This window comes from Hippichthys cyanospilos, chromosome 13 (assembly GCF_059441005.1).
Source record: "Hippichthys cyanospilos isolate Australia breed blue-spotted pipefish chromosome 13, RoL_Hcya_1.0, whole genome shotgun sequence".
NCBI classification, from domain to species: Eukaryota; Metazoa; Chordata; class Actinopteri; order Syngnathiformes; family Syngnathidae; genus Hippichthys; species Hippichthys cyanospilos.
The window spans coordinates 223,079-238,980 of NC_142381.1; the positions used below are offsets into that span (position 1 = coordinate 223,079).

At 64.8% G+C, this 15,902-nt stretch overlaps 2 protein-coding genes across 8 annotated transcripts; both read left to right on the top strand.

Annotated features, from left to right (window-relative positions):
• The first annotated feature begins 53 nt into the window (after window positions 1–53).
• Window positions 54–7,900, top strand: dgkq (diacylglycerol kinase theta). 3 transcript variants are annotated; one of them, XM_088431056.1, is made up of 22 exons: window positions 113–973; window positions 1,276–1,355; window positions 1,429–1,528; window positions 2,248–2,333; window positions 2,392–2,517; window positions 2,620–2,758; window positions 3,092–3,151; window positions 3,220–3,320; window positions 4,022–4,209; window positions 4,272–4,362; window positions 4,441–4,495; window positions 4,561–4,622; window positions 4,697–4,847; window positions 4,921–5,075; window positions 5,136–5,287; window positions 5,363–5,511; window positions 5,578–5,756; window positions 5,823–5,923; window positions 6,057–6,203; window positions 6,267–6,378; window positions 6,466–6,618; window positions 6,705–7,900. In XM_088431056.1, the coding sequence occupies exons 1-22, from the start codon at window positions 793–795 to the stop codon at window positions 6,807–6,809; spliced, it is 2,673 nt and encodes an 890-aa protein (XP_088287182.1). In that variant the 5' UTR covers window positions 113–792; the 3' UTR covers window positions 6,810–7,900. The 3 variants fall into 3 exon arrangements, with proteins under 3 accessions (XP_088287181.1, XP_088287182.1, XP_088287183.1); XM_088431055.1 differs by having other exon boundaries at window positions 54–973; window positions 4,272–4,495; XM_088431057.1 differs by lacking the exons at window positions 113–973; window positions 1,276–1,355; window positions 1,429–1,528 and adding an exon at window positions 1,705–2,177 and having other exon boundaries at window positions 4,272–4,495.
• On the top strand, window positions 6,722–15,821 carry nfkb1 (nuclear factor of kappa light polypeptide gene enhancer in B-cells 1). 5 transcript variants are annotated; one of them, XM_088431062.1, is made up of 19 exons: window positions 8,947–9,287; window positions 10,033–10,076; window positions 10,151–10,235; window positions 10,890–10,930; window positions 11,019–11,117; window positions 11,465–11,616; window positions 11,780–11,943; window positions 12,395–12,553; window positions 12,732–12,836; window positions 12,908–12,999; window positions 13,151–13,289; window positions 13,381–13,500; window positions 13,580–13,684; window positions 14,298–14,400; window positions 14,461–14,527; window positions 14,612–14,776; window positions 14,849–14,986; window positions 15,081–15,147; window positions 15,399–15,614. In XM_088431062.1, exons 2-19 carry the CDS (start codon window positions 10,038–10,040, stop codon window positions 15,470–15,472), a joined length of 1,914 nt encoding a protein of 637 aa, XP_088287188.1. In that variant the 5' UTR covers window positions 8,947–9,287; window positions 10,033–10,037; the 3' UTR covers window positions 15,473–15,614. The 5 variants fall into 5 exon arrangements, with proteins under 5 accessions (XP_088287187.1, XP_088287185.1, XP_088287184.1 ...); XM_088431061.1 differs by lacking the exons at window positions 8,947–9,287; window positions 14,298–14,400 and adding an exon at window positions 6,722–6,841 and having other exon boundaries at window positions 15,399–15,821; XM_088431059.1 differs by lacking the exons at window positions 8,947–9,287; window positions 14,298–14,400 and adding an exon at window positions 8,213–8,382 and having other exon boundaries at window positions 15,399–15,821.
• Window positions 15,822–15,902: the final 81 nt, after the last annotated feature.

Sequence of the window (15,902 nt, forward strand, 5' to 3'; positions counted from 1 at the left end):
ACAAAGGCGGTCTCCGCATAAAAATCCGTCTTTTCAAAGGTAAACAATTTACAGTATAACGAACAGTCGAAGAGAGTTTCATATCACACGAAAAGAACACCGTGAAACTTCTCTTTAGGTCTCTCGAGGTTTTCCATGCACAGATGGCAAATTCCAGTCCAAAATGAAAGAAAAAAAAGGCTCCGGGTTGGGTTTTACGTGCACTTTTCGGAGTCACGCCGACACCTGACGGCAATGTTTTGCAAGTGCAGCTTAGCGCTTGCACAGGAAATCGGGGGAAAAATAAAAAGGATGTGGTGGCGTCACGATGTCAGGTCCTGCACAACAAGACGTGAAACAAAGGCAACAAAACGACGTTTTTAACGGCGGGAAAAGAGCAGAAGTCGAAAATTGGAACGTGACGTGTTTTATTTTGAACGGAAGCAGCGAAGAAAAAAGAGCGGAAGTGGCGGCCGCGTTTCATTTGTTGACTTCCGCGTGTGTCGTCTCATTCGGGCCGCGTGCGCGCGCCCCAAATCACGTGACCCCGGCCGCAAGGCTTGAATGGCAGAGGCGCCGCGCGTGCGCGACACCCGTTCGAGCGAGAGCGAAATCCGGCAGCCTCGAAAGCCAACTGGGCGGGCCCCCGCGCCGGTCGGCTCGCGACGTCACAGCTCGACCCAAAAGGATCCCCCGCGTCGGACTTGTCGGAGTCAAACGGATCCCCCGTGTCGGACTTGTCGGAGTGTGGCGTGACGAGACGAGACGAGACGAGACGCGACGCGACGTGCCGCGAGCGACGCGAGGCTCGGCATGGCGGAGCGCGGGCCGGCTCGAGCGGAAGCCGAGGACGGCGGCAGGGCCGAGACGTCCCAACAGCCGCGGGACATCGTCGCCGCGGGCCACAGCTTCAAGAGGGTGACGCTCACCAAGCCCACCTTCTGCCACCACTGCAGCGACTTCCTGTGGGGGCTGCTCGGCTTCCTGTGCGAAGGTAGGTAGGGCGCCGCGCCGCGCCGCGCCCGCCCGCCCATCGTCCGTCTCCGCTCTCGGCGTCTTGACCGCCGCCGCCGCCCGCGTGTCTTCGCTCGAGCGGGGCCACTCGGTGCCGGCCGAAGCGATCAAATCCAAAGCGAGCAGAAGGGAACGCCTTGGTTGCCGTCGAATAGCTGGCGCGCAGCCAAATTGGGAGCGCTGCTTGGGAGCGAGCTCCTCCGTCGCCACGGCGACAGCGTCTCGGGCCGGAAGCGCGTCGCCCACTGCGGAGTAAATGTGTCGCTCGCGTTGTCTTTGCAGCGTGTAACCTGATGTGTCACGAGAAATGTCTGAAGACGCTGAGCTGGCCGTGCTCCAGCACGGCGCCCTCAGCCGTACTGGTGAGTAGCGCCTTCTCGTCGCTGCGAGGCGAGGCGACGCGGCGACGTGACGAGCGCCGCGCCCGTCCCGCAGATCCCCGTGGCTCACTGTTTTGGCGCCGACGCTCCCAAGCGGCGCGTTTGCGGCGTGTGCAGGAAGCCCACCGAGGGAAGCGGCGCCCTTCGTTGCGAAGGTCAGCCGAGCCGCGCTCGCGCCTCCGCGGCCCGTTTCGGGCGTCAAATTTCCTTTCGGTCTGGCGTCAAATGTTCCGAATCGTCAACGTCAAGTCTCCTCTCCTCCGTTCGCGCAGTCCCCCGTAAAAGCGGACGCCGACCGAGAGAACTCGGCCCTCGACCTCCGTTTTAGTCTTTGAAACGCGAAGCGCGCCGCAAAAGCTCCCGGCCGCAAAAGCTCCCGGCCGCAAGAGCTCCCGGCCGCAAGAGCTCCCGGCCGCAAGAGCTCCCGGCCGCAAGAGCTCCCGGCCGCAAGAGCTCCCGGCCGCAAGAGCTCCCGGCCGCCCGCGCCGCATCGGGCGGGAAGGACGCAACTAATCGACGCGCTCGAAAAAATTCCAAGAAAGCGAGCGAAGGTGGAAAATAGCGCGAAGCCCTTGAGCGCCGGCCGTTCGGAAGCCTTTTTCAGGCCCGGACCAATTTTACTCAAAGGCCGGCCGCGGCGCGAAGGACGACGCGGCCGGAAAACGCAAGTTTGAATGTGATTGACAGTAGGACAAAAGTAGGCCGCGCAGAATGCAGCGGTGGACTCCCAAAGCCTCATGGGCGCCATCTACTGGTGAGCGTGCATCGGTAGAGTCGGTACCAAGGCGGAGGTGAAAACCCGAGGTGGACCGCCGGTCGCGGATTACCGCCGCCCCGTCCGCTAAGCGGCGCCGCTAACGGGCTGGCCTTTCAGTGTGTGAGCTGCACGTGCACGCCGACTGCGCCGCCTTCACGTGCGCCGACTGCCGCTTCTGTCACGCGGACGGCGTTTGGCGGCAGGTGAGCGGGCGCCGCCCCCGACCTCCCGTCCGGGCCGCTGAGCGCTTTCGGCCCGCAGGACGCGTCGCGGCACCACTGGCGGGAGGGCAACCTGGCGGCGGGGGCGCGCTGCCACCCGTGCCGGCGCTCCTGCGGCTCCTCTGACGTCCTGGCCGGGATGAGGTGCGAGTGGTGCGGCGTTACGGTAAGGGGGCGGGGCGGGGCGGGGCAGGGCGGGGCGGGGGCCTTCCCGACGGCTTTTCTCCCCAAATGCGCGTCTTACTTTCGGCTCTTTCGCGGCCCGCAGTGTCACGCGGCGTGCCGCCTCAAGGTGGCGCCCGAGTGCACCCTGGGCCGTCTGCGCCGCCTGATACTGCATCCCGCCTGCGTGCGCCTCCAGTCCAGGCACTTCAGCAAGCGCCAATGCTTCCGCGTCGCGGAGCCCGGTAAGAGCCCGCCGTCCTTCCCGCTCGGCCCGACCCGTTTGGGCGATTGCGAGGCGCGGAAGGCGATCGGACCTTTGAAATGAAAAAAAAAAAAAAATGGATCCGTTTCGTTCACGCTGCCCCTCGAAGATCCCGTACGCGGGGGCGAGAAATGGCAATCGGCTCACTTTGGGCCGCGGTGTCAGCGTAGCCTAAAAACGGATGGTCCCCGATGGTCGGCCCTGCGTTTTTTTATGACGACGAGACGCTTTCTCTCTCGAGTCGGGTACCCGTCTTGTGCCGGGTCACCCTATGCCGATCGACCTCATCCGCGCTTCACGTCATCTCCGGCAGACGGCGGCGACGACCCGGACGGCGGGAGAGACGGCCGGCCGCCGGCGACGCCCGAGCACGGTACGTCGCGGCCTAACGCCCTCCTGAAAAAAGCTGCGGTGTTGACCGGCGTGCCGTTTGCGGCGCAGGCAAACACTTCGTCAAAGTCTACGACGGCGACGACGCCCTCGGGCGCGGTCGCTTCCGCCTCGTCTCCGTCGGCAGAGCCGGCGGGAACCAGGACCTCGTGGTGGGTAGCCGGCGTCGCCAGACAGAGCGTCGGCGTCCGGGGAAACGCGGGGACGTCGCGCGCGGGGCGCGCGGATCGGATCTCGTTTGGAGCGTGCCAAATGACGTGAAATTTCCTTTGCGCAAAAGAGGCATCGGCGAAATAAACGCGGCGGGCGGCTTGCCAGAGCTCGGCCGCGCTCGCCCGCCTTGTCACGCGCAACACCGTCGCCGCTCTTGTTCTGCCTCGTTTGCGGCGAAGCTCCGAGCGGACTGGATAATGGCATCGGACGCGACGCCCGCTGCGCGAACGCGCTTCGTGGATCGGCCGGATCGTTTTTGTAGAGTGCGAGGGCCGGTCCTAACTTCCGGCCGACGGAATGAGTTCCGGTCGACTCGCTCTCAGTTTGAAAGGGAAAAGCCACTTTTCCTCGGCGCCAAACGTGCCACCGACTCTCCTTTTCCATACGTCCAACGTCGCCCGAAAGGACACGAGCGCGTGAGGAAGCGCCGGCAATAAATCATCGTACGGTTCGGAACCGGCGAGGTGCGCCGCGACTGTCGCGCGACCGATCGCGACCCCTTTATTGACACACGGAGCCCGTTTCTGTCGGCGTGCGCGTGCTTATTTACAATAGGACGCGGTCGTCAGGCGTGACGTATCGCGCGAAAAGGCGCCATTCGCCGATAGTGGCGCCTGACCGAGGCGTGCGGGCGGCGCAGGAGGCGGCGCTGCGGGCCTTCCGCCTGCCGGACCGGCCGCAGCGTTTCCGGCTGCGGGAGGCGGGCGGACGCGAGCGTCCCCGTAGCGACGACGTCAACCGCAACGGCTCCTCGCCGAAAGACGGCGCCGACGCCTGGGTGCTGAGGGCCAAAGGGCTTCGCCCCGAGCTCATCCCCGTGTACGCCAGGTGGGTTTTTTTCAAGGGGCGCGCGGAGCTCGGTCGCCGGCTCAAACGCCGGTGCCTTTCAGCTGCGGAGCGCGTCGCGTCAGCGTGCCGGCGTCCGAGGACAGCACGGCGGCGTCCGTCCTGGCCGAGGCCCTCCGCCTGCTGCGGCTCGACGTAGGCGCCCGCCCGGGCCGGCCAAGCGCGGGCGTCCGTCGGGGAGGGCGCGCTAACGGCCGCCGCTTCGGCTTCCAGGAAGACGAGGCGACGGCGTTCGAGCTGCGGGAAGTGCTCATGGGCGGCGAACGAGGTCAGTGGGGTCGATCCCCGGCTCCCCTCCGCCCGCTAAAGGTCGCGATCTCCGCGCGTCCCCAGTGCAGAGCCAAACGCTGACGCCGCAGGAGAACATTCTGGACAGGCTGGACGACATCAGGAAGGTGTCAAAAATCGCCCGTGCCGCCGGACGGTTGGTCTCCCCGAGGCTGAGGTGTTGCGCGCGCCCCTTTCCCAGACGTCTTTGCTGCAGATGAACCGGACTCGCTTCTACGCGGCGGAGAGGCGGAGCCAAGAGGTGCGGCTGAGCCTGCTGATCGGGGGGCTGCCCCCCCAGCTTTCCGCCGAGCGCTACTGGGAGCTCCTGCGAGAACATCTGAGCGTCAAGAGTGAGTGGCGGGCGAGCGGGGGCGCCGCCGCCGCCGCCGCCGCCGCCTCACTCGCTCTCGGTCCGCCCCGCAGGTCACCTGGCCGACATGGCTCACGCGTACCCCGGCCAAGGCGCGGCGGCCTTGCAGCTGTCGTGCTTCTCGGAAGCCGAGCGCGTCTTCGCGCTGGCCAAGGACGTGACGGTGGAGGGCAGGCCGCTGGCGCCGCTGCTCATCCCGGACATCCTGGTACGCCCGGCCGGCGCCGAGCCGCGCGTCCCCTAATTGAGCCGCCCGCGCTCGCCGCAGCCGGGCCTGCTGGGCCGGGACGCGCGCCCCCTGCTGGTGTTTGTCAACCCCAAGAGCGGCGGCCTGAAGGGCAAAGAGCTTCTGTACGCCTTCCGCAAGATCCTCAACCCGCACCAGGTCTTCGACCTCTCCAACGGGGGGCCGCTGCCGGGGTGAGCCTTTCGCCGTGGCCGGCGGGCCAGCGGAATCGTATTGTGAGCGGCCTTCTTTCGTGTGCTGGCGCGCAGCTTCCACACCTTCCGCGACGTGGGCAGCTTCCGGATTTTGGTGTGCGGGGGCGACGGCACGGTGGGCTGGGTGCTGGGCGAGCTGGAGACGCTGCGGCGGCGGCTGGCCTGCCGGGAGCCGCCCGTCGCCATCGTGCCGCTCGGAACAGGTCGCGCGCCGCCCGGCTCGCGCGCGCTAGGCGACGGAGCGCCCGAACCTCGCCCCGCCCCCGCAGGCAACGACCTGTCCCGCGTCTTGCGGTGGGGCGCCGGCTACGGCGGCGAAGACCCGTCTCAGCTCCTGGCCTGCGTGGACGAGGCGGACGAGGTTCTGATGGACCGCTGGACCATCCTGCTGGACGCGCGGGACCTGGCCGGGAACGGCGGCGACGGCGGCTTCCTGGAGGCGCCCAAGGTGCGGGCTCGCCGATTCCCCCGAGGGGGCCCGATCGCTCCCGGCCCACGTCCGCCCCGCTTGCAGATCGTGCACATGAATAATTACTTCGGGGTGGGCATCGACGCCGAGCTCAGCCTGGATTTCCACCAGGCCCGCCAGGACGACCCGGACAAGTTCAGCAGCAGGTAAGGGCGAGACGGACCCCGCCCCGAGCGAGGGGCGGAGAAGGTCCGATCGGTCGGATCGGCCCGAGCCGAAGCTTCTCCCGCCTCGAGCGGAAACCGCACGCTGACCGAATGACGCCCGTTCTCCGGCCAGGTTCCACAACAAGGGCGTGTACGTCAAGGTGGGCCTGCAGAAGATCAGCGCCACCCGCAGCCTGCACCGGGAAGTGCAGCTGCAGGTGGACGGCCGGCAGGTGGAGCTGCCCAGCGTCGAGGGCCTCATCTTCCTCAACATTCCCAGGTGAGGAGCCGGCGGCGGCGGCGGCCCCGCCCTCGCCGCCTCAACCCGTCCCGCGCCTCGCAGCTGGGGCTCCGGAGCCGACCTGTGGGGTTCGGAGGCGGACGCCCGCTTCGCCAAGCCCAGCGCGGACGACGGCCTGCTGGAGGTGGTGGGCGTCACCGGCGTGGTCCACATGGTGAGCGCGCGGCGGCCGGCGCTTCCCACGGGCCGGCGCCGCCGACGCTTCTGACGGGCCGCCGCCCGCGCCCTTTGGCTCGCCCAGGGTCAGGTGCAGAGCGGCCTGCGCTCCGGCATCCGCATCGCCCAGGGGACTTACGTGCGCCTGGCGCTCAGGAAGGCCTTCCCCGTGCAGGTGGACGGAGAGCCCTGGCTGCAGCCTCCGGGACACATCGTCGTCTCCGCCGCGGGCCCCAAGGTCCGCAAAATGAAAAAAAAGAGGCCGGAGCGCTCCAAATCTGGGAGCGTTTGCTCAGCGCAGCTGGCGTCACGTCTGGCCCGCAGGTGCGCATGCTGAGGAAGTCCAAACACAAGCACAGAAAGACGCCGAGCGGCGCCAAGGACGGGCTCTCCGGAAGCTCCGCCTGCTCAGAGGGCGTTCAGCCGTGATGTAGTTGCGTCCCCGCACCGATGCGGCGCAGGTAAAAAAACAAAACAAAAAAAAAGTGTTGCCGTGGAAACGTTCGGCGCGGCACTGGCGCGGAAGGAGCGGTCGCCACGGTGACCGACTCTTCATTTGGATGTTGTCACGGCGACGCGCGTTCATCCTAACAACGCGGCCGGCGTCGCGGTCCCGCCCGCGCATTCGACGTGTCGTCGACGTTGACTCGAGCCCGTAGACGGCGGCGGCGGTCAAACGCCGCCCCTTGTTATTTTGCATCAAGTGGACCCTGCGCATTTGCCGCCGCGCTTTTTTGGATTGGGCACTTTTTTGAGGAAGCGCCCTTTGTTTTTGGCGCTTCTTGAAGAACCGCAGCATCCGCGCCGGTACGCCCGAGGCCTCGAGCAGTAAGACGTTTGCGCGCAGACCCGTGGCCGCTACCGGCGCAACTCGTGATCCTCGCCGCGACGACCCCTTGCGACGACCCCTTCTCCCAAGTTATCCCGCCGGGGAAGAAAAGTTATCCTAGCGGGGACGAAGCCGTCCGAGCATTTGTCGGAGCTTCCGGCGCCGGGCGGTATCCGTTTTTCCTTCCGAGCTCCGGAGGGTGGGCGTCCGTCTAAGGGAGACGAGGCTGCGCGGGTCGCATCTCCCCCGCCCCAGGAGACCGAGCGCACCAATGGGGTCCTCTGCCCGGTGCGAACCACGCGCAGAGGCAAAAAAGTAGTCGGGTCGTGTTGTGTGAATAAAGCAGCTGGTGCTTAATGGAGCGCTAGTATTTCTCGGCATGTATCGTGACATATTCCGAATTGAGAAAAGTTCTTCAAAGTTGATTTCGAACAATCTTACATGCGAGAAAAGAAAGGATGATTTGAGCTCTTTCGGTGCCAAGCAATGTTTATTTCTGACATTTTGACGACAAAATGTTGTGTGCGGGTGATTTGAGTGATTCGGGACAAAATTGCCATGTTAAGTGTCTGGCCTCTTTTTTTTCTGGCATTTTTATTGTGTATATATGTTTTGTTTACGCTTTGTGTATATATTGTTGTTTGTTATTTTCTGTTCTAGCCTAACCTGTATAAACACTAAAAAAAAGTAATTACCAGTTGTTGAAAGTGGATTTATCCGGTGTCGCGATAGCACAGCCCAACAATGTCATTTCCCACATGCTTTTTTTCATCAACTCTTAATAGACCAAGCAACACAGCCTCCCTCGTAAATATAAATTGAACCGATGATTGTTTTGTTTTTTGAATCAGTACGAATGCATTTTTCTTCCAAATGTAACCACTGTCCATTCAGTCAGTCCTGAGTAAACTGCAGCATGAGTCGAAATTGCTTGAAAGCGGAAGCCGAATTTCGAAGCGTCCGCGACGAGCCCCGCTCGAAACCCGATCGTCAGACGGTTGAAAACGGAAAAGCGGAAGCTGCGGTAGCGCCGCGGTCGACAAGCCGGGGGCTGCGAATCCACCGGGCGGGGAAGACGTTCGATCGATGAGACGACATCTCACTCCGAGGGGGCAAAACAAAAACAAAGCATCTCGTCAACGTTCGCCGAGTTCCGCCGATCGGAGTACCAAGGTGACGTCGGCACATTGCGGCTCGCTGCGGTCACGCGAATGCGTTCGGGCCCCTCGGCCTTTTCCGCCCGTCTCTTGGCTCGGGGCCGTCTCTTGGCTCGGGCCCGTCTCTTGGCTCGGGGCTCGTCTCAGCAGTCCCACCTGCGATTGTTGCAATTTGCGTCATCCCTTTGCGCTCTTTCCGTTTGCGATTTCGGCGGGCGCGCGAACGGGCGGGCGACTGCGTCGCTGGCCTTTCGGGCAGAAAGCATGAGAATATGCTCAAAAGTTCGAACGGGAACGTTTCCCCGAATTCCCGAGTGGCGTGTTTCGGACATTTGCTCGCCCCCGGGGGATAGAGCGAGGATTTGTCCGCTTTGCCGTTTCCCTTGGCGCTTTCACATGGAAATCGCGATTCGAATTGGCCATCTCAGCGTGCTCGAAAGTGGCAAGTGCAAGGCGAGAGCCCGGGCTGGGCGGAGAGACGCCTCTCTGGGCGGAGAGACGCCTCTGTGGGCGGAGAGACGCCTCTCTGGGCGGAGAGACGCCTCTCTGGGCGGAGAGACGCCTCTCTGGGCGGAGTGACACACTCTCGGGGCGGAGTGATACCTCTCGCGGCCGAGTGATACCTCTCGCGGCGCCGCCGATCTCTGCATCGCGTCACGGGGAATTTCCCGACGGGAAGCAAGGCGACCTTTTAGCGTCGCCAAGAAGCGCTTGTCGCACTTTTGTTTTCTTTTGTTCAACGGAGAACCAGTAAAGCGAGCGCGCTCGTCCCGGCACACATCCGTCGGATGGTTTCGTTTGTTTCCGGCTTTCGGTGTTGTGGAGCGACGTGACGTCACGGCTCGGAACCGCAATGGCGGCGCCGCGCGCGTCGAGCGAGCGCTCGGATTGACTCGACCGCCGGCGAGCGACCCCGGTCAGGTAACCGTCGGCGCGCGTTCGTCGCCGAGCGAGCGTCCTTTTGCTCGCTTCCGGGTTTGCGAGCGGCCCGAAAGCCGCGTCGACTTGGAGTTGCGAGTCGAGTCGTTCGCTTGTGGTTCTCGCTGCGAGTTGTCGGCGCCTGCTGGCAGTCAGTCCGAGTTGCCCGCCTTCAAAATATCCCCGCGGGACTACGTTTAAGTTAGAGAGCTGCTTCGGATGGATTGGGTGAGCGCGAGTGGCAAGCCCGTTTCGCTGTCGAGTGAAAGTGACATCATCACATGTGCTGACCGCTCGGCTCGGCTCGGCTCGGCATGAGCGAACCCGACGAACGGGTCATTTTGTACATCGAGCTTCCCTTTTTGCCGACCAAAACGTCGCCTTCGAAATGTGCTTTCAAAAGTCAAGTTTTTCAATGAAAAGCTAGTGGGCGGGGCGATCGGCGCGCCGAGCCGAGCCGGAGACCCAACGTGGTTGTCGGGCCGGAACAACACGCTTATCCCCCCCCCACCCCCCTGCGTGTTTGCCTTCTCGCGGACGCGCGCGAGGGACACCGTATACCGGGGACGGATGGAGCGAGCGCGGACGGGCCAAACGCCGGCGAAATTGTTGCAAGGCACTTCCCGGAGACGACGCTCCACCGTTGCCGTTCGGAAGCGCGCTTGCAAACTAGCTTCCATGGAGGCTTCGATTCCAAGACCGCAAAAGTTCAAAAAACCGGATTGGCGATTGTCTTTTCGTTTTTCAGGCAACATGGCGGGAGACGAGCACTTCCTCCCCGTCGGCGCTCAGGTTTGTGCGTGTGTGTGAGGCGCGCGCCGCTGCGCTCCTGCGCATTTGCAACATTGCCGTTTGCGTTGCGGCAGATGCTGGACACGCTGATGATGGAGACCTCGTGGGACTGGGCGCAATTCCCCGCGCTGCGGTCGCACCCTGAGTCCGTCGGGGCGGGTGAGCGCCTCGCCCGGTCCCGCGCCGGAACTTGCCGGCCTCTCACACATGCACACACACACACACACGCGCGCACGCGCGTGCGGCCAGAAGTTTAAGATGTCATTGGGCCTTGACAACGTTAGACTGTGACTGGCGTGAGCGCAAGTCGTTTGAAAGGCGAAAGGAAAGCGGGAAGTGAACGTTTGCGATGCAAGCGGAAGCGGGGTTCTTCATGTTAAATGCGCCCCGAAAAAAAGCCACTTTTTCTTGACTTGTTGTAAGAAGGTGTTGTCAGTGGCTCAGCGCTCAAGCAGAAAGTCCTCCCTTCACGCAGAGGAAGTTTGGCAGAAAACAAAACGTCAAAAACGAGTGCGGGGACTCTCGCTTCCTGTGTGCGGCTTTCCTGCTGACGCCAGTCAAAGTTGCCCACGCGCCTGGCCTCGCGTCGACTCCTTTGAGCCAGGCGCACGCTTTGCGCGGAGACGTTTTTTTGGCCGTGTGACCAGGTATGTTTTAGGCGCCTGTTGGCCCATTGTTTGTTCGGCGGGATCCGCCCGTCCGTTTGCCACCTATTTCTCAGCGTTGGACTCATCGGCCCGCGGCAGTAAACGTGCGAAGGTTTTGGCGCGTCCGCTTTTGCGTCGGAGGTGACGGTGTCGTTTGTTCCTTCAGGGGACGGGCCCTTCCTGCACATCGTGGAGCAGCCCAAGCAGGTGCGACTTCCTCGCGAGCCGAGACGCGCGGGCGCCGGCCCGGTCCGGCTCGGCCCGGCCCGACCTACCGTACGCCTTCTGCCGCCAGCGAGGCTTCCGCTTCCGGTACGACTGCGAGGGCCCGTCGCACGGCGGCCTGCCGGGAGCGTCCAGCGAGAAGAACAAGAAGACCTACCCCGCCGTCAAGGTGGGCCTGCTCCCGTTTCCGGCCGGCGCCAACTTGCCTTTAGGAAGTCGCGCGCACGCCATCCTAACGATGCGACGTTACGTCCGGCGGCCGCGGCGCGGGGAAACTCGAAGAGCTCGCAAAACGGGCCCGGGGTGCGTTTTCGGGCGAGCGGCCGACGGCAGCGAACGGAGCGGTCGGCTCGCTCGGCCGCTTTTTTGTCAGGGCGTCGGTTCCTGTCGGGTCGGCGGCGCGAGGCGACGCGGTCGGCGAGGCTTCGCCGGCCGGGCCGAAAGTGTTTAGTTTTTGTCCGCCGCTCGCCTCGTCCCCTTCGCCTGAAAGCTTTTGCTTTTCCCCTCCGCGCGCAGATCTGTAACTACCAGGGTCCGGCTCGCCTGGTGGTCCAGCTGGTGACGGCGCCGACGCCTCGGCCCCGCCTGCACGCGCACAGCCTGGTGGGCAAGCAGTGCGACAAGGGCGTCTGCGTCCTGGACGTGCCCCCCAAGGACGACGCCGTCACGTAGGGATGCCGGCCGGCCCGCGCTCGTCGTCGACGATCGTTTCAAACGCAGCGGACGTCGTTTTGGTCGTTTTGCCGAAAGCGACCTTGATCCGGACGGCGACGACGCGCGCGCCTCGCGCACGCACGCGCGCTGAGGTGGGCGCATTTTTTGGGCGCGCAGGTTCCCCAACCTGGGCATCCAGCACGTGACCAAGAAGAACGTGGCCAAGACGTTGGAGGAGCGCATGTGCCAGGCCGTGCGCATGGGCTACAACTTGGGGGTGTCCATCCACCCGGACGTGGACGCCCCGCGCCACGACGCCCGCGTGCCCCAACAGCTCTCAGGTCCCAGCCCGCCTTTCTTTTCCCGCGTTCGTCGTCGGTACTTTTCCAGCCCTCGTTAAGGATTTCAAAACACGAAGTTTCGCTAGCCCCGATGTTTGTCGGCCGATGAAAATGATGCGACGGCGCCCCATTTGCGATCGCCTGACGGGGGTCTGGACGCGCCTGCTTTTTACCCTCTTATGCTTAAATTGTGAAACCCGGGGCCGGCCGAGCGCCGTCCGCGCAACGGAAGAACAGGCCGCGCCGCGCCGCGCCGCGCCGCGCCGCGCCGCTGTAAGGCGCTGCATCGGTTGCGCTTTGCAGAGGACATTGTAGAACGGCAGCCGCGGATGCTTAACGTTAGCTTGTCGCCGGCGTTTTCCGCACGTGTTGACGACGAGCTAGCACCTTCCCTTTTGCGCGTTTGGGCGGCGCGACCCGAGTGAGCCTGACTTCGTGTTGTGGCGTGCAGAGCATCAGCGGAGCACCATCAGCGGCGCGGCCTGCGCGCAGGCCAAGGAGATGGACCTGAGCGCGGTGCGCCTCATGTTCACCGCCTTCCTCCCCGACAGCGACGGAGGCTACTCGAGGCCGCTGCGGCCCGTCTTCTCGCACCCCATCTACGACAGCAGTCAGTACCTCGCCTCGGGCTTCTGAAAAAGAATTTGGAGGCGTTTCGCGAAAGGATTCGCTCGGGGGAAACGCATTTCGAACGGCGGTCAATGAGGCCCGCGCTTTTGACCGGGATGCCTTTCGGCCGCTTTTCCCCGAGCGGCGGCGCGTGCCGCGGTTTTGCCTTTTGTCCCCAGAGGCTCCCAACGCGTCCAACCTGAAGATCGTGCGCATGGACCGCACGGCGGGCTGCGTGAGCGGCGGGGAGGAAGTCTACCTCCTGTGCGACAAAGTCCAGAAAGGTTGGCCGCGCCCCAAAAGACGCGCCCCGAGCTTCGGCCGGCGTCACGTGACCGTCGCCTGCGTGTCGCAGACGACATCCAGGTGCGCTTCTTCGAGGAGGACGACTCGGGTCCGACCTGGGAAGCGCTGGGGGATTTCTCCCCCGCCGACGTGCACAGACAGGTACCGTCGACTCGGTTCGTTTTGCCGTCTTTCGCGCTCGACGGCTTTGCCGCGCGTCGGAAAATTTGTGAACGTTTTGGGGGAACAAACCGAAACGCGCCGTGAAAAGACGTGAGCCCGACGTGTTTTTGCAACGCGCCCGCCTCCCCAGTTCGCCATCGTCTTCAAGACTCCCAAATACCGCGACCAGAACCTGCAGAAGCCCACGTCGGTCTTGGTGCAGCTCAAGAGGAAGTCGGACAGCGAGACCAGCGAGCCCAAGCCCTTCACGTACCACCCTCGGATCATGGGTGCGCGCGAGCGCCGGCGGGCGAGCGAGTGCGCGCGCGGGCCCCAAGGCCAACGCCGCTAACCCTGCGCTCATGTCTCCGGCCCGCGCAGACAAAGAGGAGGTGCAGAGGAAGCGGCAGAAGACGCTGCCCAATTTCCAGGACTTTGGCGGCGCCGGCCTGTACCGAGGAGGCCCGGGAGCGGCCGGAGGCCCGGGCTCCGCCGGGGGAGGTAAAAGGCTGCGGGGCGGGGGCGGGGCCAGATGCGGCGCGACCTGACGGTCGCTGAGCGAGGCTCTTTGCCCGGCCAGCTTGCTACCAGGGTTTGTCCGCCTTCAACTACGGGAGAGGAGGCGGAGCTTGTCCCACCGGCTACGCCGCCGGTCTGGAGGGAGGCGGCGGCGGAGTCAAACTCGGTGAGAGCGGACGCCGGCCTTTGCTTGTTTTTCCCGCGCCCCGCCCCTAATCCTCCCCGGGTCCGAGCCGTCCTCGGCGCGTTTGTCGAGCGTCCGTCGAGTCAAATCAAAAGGAAAAAAAGATGGGCCGTCGCGGCGAGCGGTGCAAAAACCCGCCCGCGTCTCCTTGGCGCGCTATTTCATTGGTGTGGGAGTCCGGCCCCCCGCGCGTGTCGGGAGCCTCTCGCTCACACGCGCCCGACGACCGCCAAAACGAAGCGGGTGAGAGGCTTAGGAAAGAGGCGGGACGGCGGCCCCGCGGGACCGGTCTTCCGCACCCGCGCGTCGGGTACGTCGGTTGAGCGCGGGCGGCCCCGTTGCAATTCCAAATCTCGGCCCGGTCGGTCGCAGCCGTTGGGCAGCCAGGGCGCGGATTGGCATGAGCTGACGTCGGCAAATAACTTTTGCGGGGATGAAAAGCCGGGACTGCTTTGAAAAGTGTTGCGAAGGGGACTCCAAAAATGCCAATATAGGGCTTCCACTATATTGGCACTTTTTGGCTCTCGTTTGGAGAGACGGGGAAGGCTTTGCGAGGGGAGCCCCTTTTCAAAGGGCCGCTCGCGTGTTCTTTCAGAAATTTGTGGCGGGGCGCGCCTCGCGGACGCCCGTCCCGACGACACGGCGAGCCGAGCTGGTTTTCCGCACGCCGGCGCCCCGCGCCGCCCCGACAGAGACGCGTGAGTGTTCCTTTCCTCGGCCCGCTCGGACCTTTGACCCATGGCCTTCGTTCGCCGCAGGGGATCCGGCCGGCCCGCCCATCCGTCCGGGGGCCGACTCGCCGACGCCGGGAAGCGCTCCTACCAGGCGAGGCTCCGGCCCCAAGCCGCCGGCCGCCGCCTTTTGCGGCGGGTCTTCACACGCCCCTCCCTCCCTCTCGCTTTTTGCCAGACGCCCCCCCCACCCGGCGCTGAGCACCACCTCTTACGCCATCCCGACGCGTGCGAGCGCGCTTCGGCGGCGGGGTTCGGGCGGGGCGGGGCCGAGGCGGACGCTCGGGAGCGACGCGACGGGACGGCCGCCGACCTCTCGCTCGCTGGCCGGCCGCCGCCGCGGGTGAGGCCGCCGCCCGCGTGACATCATCGCCCTCCGACCGAGCGCCCGCTCACCCCCGCGCGCGCTCGCCAGGCGGACCGCCGCAACTTGGACGGCTCGGCCGCCCCGGGCGAGGTCGCCGGACGGGGCTCCGCGATGGCGGGCGCCCCGCGTTTCGCCCCGGGCGACGGGGACCACGTTCCCGGCACGGAGCCGCCGGCCTCCCGACGGGTACGTCCGGCCAACGGGAGGGGCGCAAATTCAAGTTTGCGCCAGCGCGCCAGATGATGACGCCGCCCCGCGCGCGCGCTTGCTTTGCGGTCAGGCGCCGGAGCTCCTCGCCGCCCGGCCGTCGGGGCCCCGGCGGGTCGGCGTCCCTCTCCCGCCCCGCGGTGAGTTTCCGAAGGTTGACCTTTATTCGCCGCCCTTCTCGTGGAGCGCGATTCACATTCGGTCGAACGAGCCGATCCCAGCGTCCCGGCTTGACGACGCGATTCCATTTTAAAATGCAAAGTTTGCGAAGCGCTTTTGAACGCGGAGGTCAATCGCCGGGAAGAAAATAGCACCCGGACGCCGACTAAGCAAAATACTTTTCGGGGGGTGGACATAAAGCGCAACTTTTTTGCACGCCTCTCGGCTCCAGGCGGCGACGGACCGGCCGAGGCGCCGGCGGACCGCGGCCCGCGCGTCGTCGGGGCGGAGCTCTCCGTGGCCTGAGCGTCCCGCGAGCGACTCCGCATCCCGGAAGCGCAAACGGCGGCGCGGGACGACGTCTCGCAAGCGGAGCGCCCCCGCCCGCCGCGCCCCGGACTCCTTCAAACGCCAGCCGTCCATCCGGAGCCGGGCCGACGCCTGAAAGAAAAACCGCGGGAAGGGCGCTCTGTGCCCCGGGCCGGCTTCGGCGGACGCCGACTCCGAAGCGTCCCCGCGGAATGCGTCCGGGCCGGCCCGGGGGGCTCCCTTTCACCTTAGTCAGGTGTCCTTTGTGGGATTTGGACTCCGGCCCATTGTAATCGCTTCGGGTCACAAATAAAGATGATGTTTCCGCCCCTGCGGATGAGCTGAAGCGTACGACTGGTTCAAAGAGTCGGGACGGCGGAAGAAGACGCCCCCGCCTGGTCGCCGGCCAATCGCGGGACACTCGCGT

Coding starts and splice junctions, on each gene's coding strand:
- dgkq (XM_088431055.1), top strand. CDS start 793: ATGGCGGAGCGCGGGCCGGCTCGAGCGGAAGCCGAGGACGGCGGCAGG. Junction 3,321..4,021: donor GCGGGAACCAGGACCTCGTG/GTGGGTAGCCGG, acceptor CGGGCGGCGCAG/GAGGCGGCGCTGCGGGCCTT. Junction 5,512..5,577: donor CATCGTGCCGCTCGGAACAG/GTCGCGCGCCGC, acceptor CCGCCCCCGCAG/GCAACGACCTGTCCCGCGTC.
- nfkb1 (XM_088431061.1), top strand. CDS start 10,038: ATGGCGGGAGACGAGCACTTCCTCCCCGTCGGCGCTCAG. Junction 12,837..12,907: donor GTGCGACAAAGTCCAGAAAG/GTTGGCCGCGCC, acceptor TGCGTGTCGCAG/ACGACATCCAGGTGCGCTTC. Junction 14,777..14,848: donor CTGGCCGGCCGCCGCCGCGG/GTGAGGCCGCCG, acceptor CGCGCTCGCCAG/GCGGACCGCCGCAACTTGGA.